Source organism: Epinephelus moara, chromosome 3, assembly GCF_006386435.1.
Source record: "Epinephelus moara isolate mb chromosome 3, YSFRI_EMoa_1.0, whole genome shotgun sequence".
NCBI classification, from domain to species: Eukaryota; Metazoa; Chordata; class Actinopteri; order Perciformes; family Serranidae; genus Epinephelus; species Epinephelus moara.
Window position 1 is genome coordinate 19,196,908 of NC_065508.1, and position 10,439 is coordinate 19,207,346.

Genomic DNA, 10,439 nt, shown 5'->3' on the forward strand with positions numbered 1-10,439 from the left:
ATCCTGTTATTCACTTGATTAAACACAGATAACAGTGTAAGAAACCAGTGTTTGAGCAAAGGAATTGTCCATTAAACCATCTGAGCATGTTGACAGCAAAATCAAAGAGTGCTGCTGTGTGTCGGGACACCACCTGGAGCTGTAATGGGCATCTCACCTCCAAGGAAACCACTGGGTGAAGGGGATTTTCAAGATAAAATTTTGAAAATGACAAATTATTGAACAGCCACAAGAGTGAAAGTGCTGGTTGGAGTATAAATATTTTCTTTCAGACCTAAAAATAAATGCATTTGGTGTCATAGGAAATAAAGTATTTTCAGTGCCACTGACACTGGGGCACAGCTGCTGTAACCAGAAGTTGTATCAGACTTCCTTGTTGTCCATCATTATTCAGTATTTTTAAATGAGTAATGTACAGAACAAGCTTAGAGATTATGCATTTATAAGCAGGGGTGTGTTTCTCAAAGCACCAGAGCGCACAGATGACACGCGTACATGCGTACACGCGGACAGTTGTCGCTTGTTTCAAAGGTTATGTAACCACTGTTCCCACAGTGATAATTTAACACCATAGAGTTTATAAAATAATGGATATGGCTACCGTGACTTCTCTCATTGGTTTGTGGACTCCCATTATGAAGCCTCCAGTTCGACATTTTAGCTGTCGTCTTCTTTGTTTTTTGGAGCCAGAAGTGACCGTATTTGTACGAGACGCTGGAGGCGTGTAGGTGTGGGTGGACCGAGGTGGACTGAGAAGCTGGGGACACTATCAGCAGACAGTCTGTCACACAAAGCAGTCAGCCCTTAAATAAGCGTAACTTTCATCCTTATTAACTTTTCAACAGAGTTACATAAAAATTCACGTCCCCCATGCCGTAGCCTGACGTACACCTCCTCAGAAATGTAACTATATGTCGTGGTGACACTGACCTCCTGCTTATTTCTGTATACTGAAACCATTTCCCTCAGTGGAAACAAAGCTTTTATTTACTTTAATTTCACAGATAAGAAACAATAAATTGTGAAGACAATAAAGCCTCCACAAAAATAGCATTTTAAGTCTTGTGTGTGATTCATCCTGGCTTCATATGAACAGAAGAAATCTCTGCTTGTTGCTAGGCTAATTTATACAATGTAAAATGCCATAGGCTTGTGCTAATAATGTTAGCATGTTGTATTTTTGGGGAAAATGTGTCCAGGTGAAGACAAGTGTCTGTGAATGCTGCGAGTTAAAGTGAAGCTGATGTGTGTACTTGTGTTTGAAACTGTCACTATTAAGCCGTATTTAATGTGTGTTTTGAATTAACTAAACTTTACAGCACTTCAAGTTGCTCAAAAAGGCGTAGGCGACGTGCGTAGGCTACGGCAACTATGAATCCCGCTTAAGTGTTTTCTTTAAGTATCCCAACTTTATAAAACTCCTTGTTGCCCTATAAACTGTGTAGGTTTGAATATCTTAATTGAACTAGTACATTTTAAATCTGTCTGCTGGTTTATAGACATCTTTTTCCAATGTAAGTCTATGAGAGAGAGTCTTTTTGGGCCCAGTGGCATCGCATGACAGACCCTGCAAAGTGCAGTACTACTGTTTGGCCACAATGAAAATTGGCTTCAAAGCCTGGTGCACTTCCTGGGGGCCTGGAGAGAACAATTAAAACTTGCACGACCGAAACAAATTCCTGTGGACCCCTCTCTGCTCTTTCATAGATGGTTTGATTGCCAATGCAACTTTTATGTTTTTGGTTCAAAGCCACTACATCTTCTGCTGTGTGTAGCGGATTACAGCCATGTGTAAAGCGTAGCCTACACCACCAACTTCTGACCAAACTGCACTTTGCGTAGCCTAGTATATTTGTTCCGAACCAATTGATAGAAGCGCCTTGATTTCCCATTTCTTTTTTGCGATGTTTCAAAAGTTAACTCAAAATTAATTTGACAACTGAATAGAACTGATTTCATCATCCTGCAGGCAGACTTGAACAAATGTGAGTGTAGAGAACAAAAGCACAGAGGGCAGTTCAATCTGTGGAGCACTTTTGTTTATTAAATATGGTGACGTAAACAGCACAGAAGTCCTTGACTCATCAGTTTAGTCACCCTCCATTTGTCACCACTCAACATGCAGAGCACAGCACAGGTGAAGAACTCACGTGTCGTTTTATAAGTTCACAGTGTTTGATTTTTTTTTTCTCTTCACTCTCTGTGTCATTCATTTTTTATTGTGTAGGCTCTGAAGAACATCGCTGCCATCAGCCTGGCGATCAATTACCCCAATAAATCTACAAAGCTGCTCAACATGTCCCCCTGAGAGCTCCACTGAGAGAGAGGAGGACCTGAAGGGACGCATCCTGACTCAGCTGGTTCACTCTGAACATGAGGACGGAGAGCACTGACCATCCGGTGCTTTCTGTCTAAAAGGACCCCTCCACTGCGCTGACTCTCTGCAGTGCAGGAGCTGTGGAGGGCAACTCACAGAGCACTTTCCACACTTACTCACAATCCTTTTTGCCTTAGGTGAATCCAGTATATCAGCATGTGCATTCACTGCAACAGGAACAATTGCTGGGGGTCTATTTTTATTTTATTTTTACTTGAAGATGCCGTGCTAAAGGACATGAAGTGTGCCAAATTCGCGACCTTCAAGGGGAAGTATATTCCTTTTTTTCCTGCCTTTGTTCCTCCTAAACAGCAGCCACTCTGGGTTACATAGTTGATCATGGTGAAAACAGGTCACCTTGGCGACTTGCGTGTCTCTGTGGACATGTAGAGCATCCTAAAAATACTGTCCAGGACAGTGGAGTCTCATTAGTCACCATGGGGAGAAAGTTCTGACCTACTAGCTCATTCCTTCCTTCCTTCCTTCTTTCATTTGATCTATACTTCCTTTCTTCCTTCTTTCCTTCCCTATTCTTCCTTTTCTGGCAACAGAAATAGAGGATGGTGTTTTTGGGGCTCCTGTTGAAGGGAAGGATCAGTATGTCATGTGTAATGTGCACTAAGACTCACTTCAGCGCTGCTGAACAGAATTGAGATGATACTCAAATAGCCATAGTCTTTGCATAGGATGAGAATGAACATTAAAGCTGAGGGAAAACTGTGATAATATACTATTGCAATGCATTCCTCCATGTTATTCTATCAATATGTTGAAGTATATTCACTCCATCACTAGTGAATGAATGAAAGACCATCATGATGTCAATTTAAGATTAATAACAGCAAAAAAAAGTCATTGAGAAACAGAATCTCTTAAAGGCCTTCAGTTTTATCCACTGATTTATTTATTAATTATTATTTTATCTAATGTAAAATTGAGTTTGAGAGTCCTGATTTATTTTTCACAGCAGTAAAACAAAAACTGAGTTATAAATTAATTGAATTCATAATTCAATTCATAATCATGTCCCAGTATCTTGTTTAATATCTGTAACAGCTGCTGATTCTCACTAATGCTCAGATGGATCGTCATGCCCTCGCATCACTTATAAACATTTAATTGAGTGTCCTTGTTAAAGGGACAGTTCAGATCAAAGCTACATATTTTTCCTCTTACCTGTAGTGCTATTCATTAAATAAATTGTTTGGTTCTGATTTGCCGAGAGTTGGAGATACTTGCCTTCTCTTGAATGTCATGGATCTAGATAACACTCGGCTTGTGGTGCTCAAAGTGCTAAAGAAATACATTTGAAAAACTCAACAGCAATGTAGGAACTATTTTTTTTTCTACCAAACTACACCTGCCAACTGTATCACTGAGCAGAAGAAACCGTGCATCTACTGCTAGCTCACCTAGCACCACTCCACAGACCTTGTGAGCAGTTTCATGTAGGAACTATTTTCTTTCCACTGAACTACACCCACTGCACAGAAGGGGATGGTGATATANTTCCACTGAACTACACCCGCCAACTGTATCACTGCACAGAAGGGGATGGTGATATAGAATTTTTCGTGAGCGATAGCCAACCCTTGTTAACAGGTCACAGATACAGACACACACACACACACACACACACACACACACACAGTGACAGGGCTAACTGTTAGCATCACACAGCTAATGTTACCTAACAGTTATTAATGGGTTTAACGACAGCACCAAGCCAATTTGAGTGTCAGTGTGAGTTTGTTAGGACTGTTTAACAGCCTTGTGTCCAAGGTTAGCCGCTGCTGCTTTGATAGCTCGCACTGACTGGGCAGACGTTGGACTGCTTGTTCAGTGTAATGGCAGCAACAGAAAGTCTGCAAATTTTTTTCCACCGGTGAAGAGGACTCATAAATGTGTACACCTCTGCCTCTGGGCCAGTAGCTTGCTTAGGGGTGCTGTAGTCGTCTCCCAGCAGCAACATCATGGCACTGCTATGGCGATGCCTTATGACTACAGGCTAGGCAGCAGCAGACTTTGCTGTCTCATTATCTTCCCCTGTGGTGCCAGTACATTATATCTCATATAGATTTTTAACTGTTTAACTGATGATTTTAATCAGTCAAAATTCTTGTGGTCAGTTAGCGGTTAAAGAGTTATTGACATTCCCTAAAGAAAGTGAGCTTCTACTCATGGAAGAGAGCCTCAAGCTCAGGACAGTGCAAGATCAATGTCATCGTCTTCAGATGAGCTGTAACGTTAGCTAGCTCAGTGGTGCTGGGTGAGCTAGCAGTAGCTGTACGCTTTCTTCTGCACGGTGATACGGTTAGTATGTGTAGTTCGGTAGAAAGAAAATAGTTCCTACATGAAACTGCTCACAACAAGGTCTGTGGATTATCTTGAGTAACTGGGTCATGATTTTTGGAAAGAGACACTGCTGCTGAGTTTTTAAATTTTTTTATTTATTTATATTTTTTTGTCACCCTTTTTTGGTACCACAAGCCGAGTGCCATCTGGCTCCATTATACTGGAGAGAAGGCAAACATACTGCCGATATCTCCGACACTATGTAACTCACATTGAAACATTCTAGATTGACAAATAGCACTACAGGCAAGAGGAAGAATACATATTTTTGATTTGGGGTTGAACTGAGTTGACGCACTGATAAACATAAAGATGACTGTAAAATAGACACATTATCCCACTTACTCACTTGTAACACGTCACATATTTTGTAAACTGAGAAAGTTGAATTCTTTAATACTGACTTACCTCATCTTTTGTACTTAGACAGATAGGTGGTGTGACGCTTCCTTAAATGTTTGGCTGCCGCTAATGATTATTTTCATTATCCATTAACCTGCCCGTTATTTTCTCGATGAATTATTATGTCAATAAAATGTCCAACACGTTCTCATCCCAGGTTGTCAAATACCAGCGCTTAATCTCACACCTCTCAGCGTATGATACGACATTGAAAGCAACCTTTAGTGTCTGTATGTGATGCCCAGCTGTCTCCTGGGTGAGACTTGTTGTAACGTGGTTAACACTGTCTGGCTGGGGTAGATTTGGGCTCAAAACTTCTTGGTTAGGGTGAGAAAAAACATCATGTTTTTGGTTAAAGTACGAATGTAATGTGATGTAAATGTGTCACAGGAGTAGGGTTGCAGTAGTACAGAGATTTCATGCTATACCATGGTATGAAAATTGACAGTAATAATACCATGTGCGTTTGCTTATCTACGGATGGAGAATCCCGCACATCTCTTTTCTTTCTTGACTGCCTGTCAGACTTTTTAAACATACGTCCATTTAAAAGAAAATGGTTTAACCATCATTGTAACTGATGTTAGTAATAATGTAATAAGGTATACCATGAAACTGTGATATTTTCTGAGACAGTTATCGTCCAATGAAAATCTCATACCATTGCAGCCCCACAAGTGAGTGATCTAAGTACGTCACTTGTTGTCAGTGTCAGATACTGCAGTCAATGTGTTTACATTGGAGTTCATTGACAGCCCATGTGTCTCATAGAGACACCAAAGGGTGCCTTCAGCATCAGTGTTGCACACCAAGGGGCATGGCAAAGCATTGGCATTTGATGACCTGGAAATGAGAACGAGCTGATACGTAACCAGAGCCTAAGGTGACGTCTTCAAATGTTTTGTTCTATCTGAACCAAACATGCAAAATCCCAAATTATTCAGTTTATAATTGTGTAGGACAAAGAAAAGCACATTTAAGAAGCATGAAACCAACAAATGTTTGGCTTCTTTTTTTGCTTAAAAATTACTTAAATGATTATTTGATGATCAAAAAAGTTTTCTGTCAATCGACTAACTGTGCAGCTCTATGTAAATGTTCTTTCAATCACATTACACCAACCCCACATTGGAATAAAGCTGAGATCCACCTGTAGCCACGTCATCACAGATCAGTCTTGTTAAAGAAGGCATCGAGTTTTGTATGTTGACAAATTTAAATGTGTTTTAAAGAGTGAGTAGACGGGAATTGTTTTCCAATCATCACTGTATTCATTTCAGATGAAGAGATTGTTTTAGTTGCAGAAAGTCGTGGTTTATACCAAAGAAACCAATCATTGTGAGCCATGAAACATCTCTCAAAGAGAGTTCCTTCTCTGTTTGTCACATATCAGATCGCTACCCGGTGAGAAGGTGGAGCAGAGGAAACATTTAGACTTTGTTCTGTCTTTTATTTTTTACTTTTATTTTTGAAACGGTCCCTGTGAGGGCCGTAAAATAGCTCGGTGGTTTTGTTTACATGAGCTGCAGTGAGGAGAGAGGAAGAGATAACATGGCCTCCATTTGGCTTCTGCGACGCCTCACCTATCTACGACGTGCCTATGGTTAAAAATGAAGCAATCATAATTTAACTCATGTTAGCCGAATAGTTATTAATTATATTTTAAAAAAGAGAAATATATTGTTTAATTTGAAGTTTTTTGTAACTTTTTACTTTTAATGTTGGTTTTCTTTTTGGCGAGGATGCTTGATGTTTGAGGCTGACTAATTTGAATGTACATATCTGTGAATATTAATTGCACAGGAGAAAGACTTTGATATCAACCCCTTACAAATATAGACTTTATTGGGCACTAACAGATGGACACTTTGATTCTGATTTTGTATGCATGGCACATTGAAGGTAAATAAAGAGAAAACGTGTACTGCTTGGGTTGAAATGTGATCCATTTCTAATAAAAAATAGAAATGACTTAAATAGAACTTCTGCTGTCATCTTTTCTGTGTGTAGGCTCAACAGAGGATTTCTGTGCACCAACAAATAATGTATCGATCACTCAGTCGGCATTGATTATGGCCCACACACTCACTGCCAGCAGATACTGTACTCAGTGATCCAACACCAACGTCAATAGTTCTCTTTCACACTGCTTCTCGCCCTTTTACCTCAAGAGAACAAGTACATCTCTTATTACAGACATCCCTGCAGACAAAAACGCCTTTCTGCAACCCAACATTCAGTCCATTTCTGTTTTTGTCCAGAACGTTGGTATGCCTTCTGTTTATTCAGTCCCTTCTTGCACAGCAAGACTGCAGTCGAATAGTCAAAAAAATTACATCCTGTGTCTTTTCCTGAATAATTTTCCAAGATGTAGATTGGAAGCGTCATGAGCTCAAGGAAAAATGTGAGGGAGAATTTGCAAGAATTTTGGAAAAGACAACCGTGGTACTAAGAAAATCAGACTGGCTACGTAATTAGCCCTTTCCCGCCCTTTCTGCTCTGTGTTCCAATAACAGTTGAGCAAGCTTGGAACACGGCAGAACATTGGCCAGCTTACCTCCATCCATCCATCCATCCATCCATCCATCCATCCATCCATCCATCCATTTTCATCCGCTTATCCGGGGTTTGGTCTCGGGGGCAGCAGGCCAAGCAAAGCACCCCAGACGTCTCTCTCCCCAGCAACGCTTTCCAGCTCCTCCTGGGGGACCCCAAGGTGTTCCCAGACCAGATGAGATATGTAATCCCTCCAGCGTGTTCTGGGTCTGCCTGGTGGCCTCCTAACAGTGGGATGTGCCCAGAACACCTCCAACAGGAGGCACCCAGGAGGCATTCTGATCAGATGTCCGAACCACCTCAACTGACCCCTTTTGTCGCTCAACCTCCTGTCAGCTCATATTCATCCACATGAATCTCATTTCGTATGACTGTATGAAAATAATTGTTACATTTGTGCAAGACGGGCATATTGATTGTTTTCATGAACAGCTGAATGGCGCCTCACTTATAATGTTGCTGCTACAAGGAATTTTAGGACAACATTATCTCCTTTCCTTTGGTCCAGTGAACCTGATGCTAAAGGAGATAATAAAGGAAACAATGAATCACCTTTCCCTCACAGACAGAATTCGACCTTGTCATGGCTGACACTTCAGTCTCAGAGCCCATTGGCTATCAGCCTGATGAAGATAAGCCTCTGAGGACAACGGCCAGTATTTTTGGGGTTTCGATGTAGCTAGCGGATATGCGGAACAAGACTTCCTCTTCCATGCGGCACTCATTGTTTGCAGTTTGATTAGCAACTTAAGACAGGTTCAGACATCATTTCAGCTAATCTCTATAAACCAAAATCTGCATACGAATGTAGATACATTTTTAAAAAGCTAAAATAAAGGGCTTAATCATTGTTAGGAAATAGCCAGTGTGTTGCAAGATTGCATTTCGGCCAGTCTGTTCGCCTCCTTTGCTCTTGTTTATTTGTATGCAACCAAATGTGATTTGTTGATATATATATGTTGGACTATAAATGTAAATCAGAACGCTTCTGATACCAAAATCTGGTTTCATTGCCTAAAGATTCTACATTCATATCCATATATCTTTTTTTATAGCGATTACTGCTACTTAAATCTGTCTGGGTCATTTCACTCAGTTAGGAACATTCCTAACCAAAAAAGACTATTCAACTGCAGCTTGGGTTTTACCCTAATGGCTTCTCAGCTCCTGGTCAGCCTCCTCTATTTCTCCCCTGCCTGTAATCTGGAGTCTCAGGGACGGTGCTGATGATGGGAGTGATGATCACTGGGGCGATAATGACATCAAATGGAGGAAATATTCAATAAGGCTCCAGATGATTCAGTGCCCCTCTGCGCCACCAAAGCCCCCACACTGGAGTGAGTCAGCTCTCCTGCCTGCCCTCCTCCTGCTCCGTCTCCTGCTTCCTGTCAGGACAGAATCCCAGTGCTCGCATTTACCCAACCTGAAAAGAAGCAGCTGTGAGGGTAGAGAGAAAACATAAAAAGGCTTGCTGTACCTGCAATGTCATGATACTTGGACGGCCTCGTAAAGCTGGTTGATACTTTGTTAAGATTAGATTTGAGTGACATCTTTTCCATTACAAAGTCACACATTTTGAACATGCATTATTGGACTGTTCTAGTGGAATGAAAAAAGCAAACAAACAAAAAAAGCACATCGGCACAAATTTCATATGTTTAAAATTTCCATTACATTACATGGAACCCCAAAGTGTTCAGGGTTAAATAAAATTGATTATATAATAAACAGTCATATGATTCACTGAAATAATATATATACATGAAATAATAATTAGAAAAATAAAATAAAATTATTTTTTAACAACCCAACTTATTATAGTAATGTTGGGGTCAACATATAGTTACCTCACTCTGCGGCACCATAAATGTTGGGGTCAACACAGTAGGTTTCACACGGAGGCACCAAATATGTTGGGATTTAATTGGCTATTGGAAATAATTAATAATTATTATTAATAATTAATAATTATGTTAAATAATGTGACTTAATTAACATTAAATCACCTCATGGGGCACCATTCCCGTAAAGGGGAAAAATGATAGCCAGTTAAAGATATCATTTCGGAGTTCTTGACGCAGCAGAGGTTGACTATTCATTCACCCTTGTGCAACATTAAACAGACAGCAGGCATGATTCCAAATTATATTTATTCACAAATTAGCAAAGCAAACCAAAACACACAAATTCTAACTAACTGCAGTATATACAAGCTTGGTGTGTATATGTGTGTGTGTGTGTGTGTGTGTGTGTGTGTGTGTGAGAGAGAGAGAGAGATTGCTTCAGTTTCGGGGGAGGTGTTTGTCTGACCATGTGGTCAGGACAAAGACAAAGGAAAAGAAGCGTAAACTTTGAAATGCCTGTTTGGGTGTAGCTCTGTTGAAAGCCTGTTTGTTAATGAGTCTATGTCAATGTGACGTGTGTTGCAAACAGGCTGGATTAGTGCAGAGATTGTTTAGTTGTGTGCAAGAATCTGTTTGTGAACAGTATTAGCAAACTAAACACTTAGCTTTGGCAAAGCCAACTAATCAATGACACAACAATAACTCAATGAACAGCATCAAATCACATACAACAAGTTAAACAGTCTTGCTTAGCCTGTAAAGCTGTGATAAGCTATGCCCAGTTGTTACATTACCGATCCTTGAATGGATGGGAGAAAGAGTCACTTGGTGGTGTACTGCTTTGTTAGCTGGCAGAAGAAGGCCGGGAAGGTGTGGTTTCAGCTGCAGTCTTTGTTGTGTCCTTT

The 10,439-nt window shown here is 40.4% G+C and overlaps 1 protein-coding gene across 1 annotated transcript in view; it reads left to right on the forward strand.

Annotated features, from left to right (window-relative positions):
- Positions 1 to 3,853, forward strand: part of zzef1 (zinc finger, ZZ-type with EF hand domain 1) — a 46,828-nt gene extending 42,975 nt beyond the window's left edge. The window contains exon 54 of the mRNA XM_050041017.1: positions 2,228 to 3,853. Within this exon, the coding sequence (XP_049896974.1) occupies positions 2,228 to 2,308 (81 nt within the window). The 3' untranslated portion in view covers positions 2,309 to 3,853. The remainder of the gene's footprint in view (positions 1 to 2,227) is intronic.
- Positions 3,854 to 10,439: the final 6,586 nt, after the last annotated feature.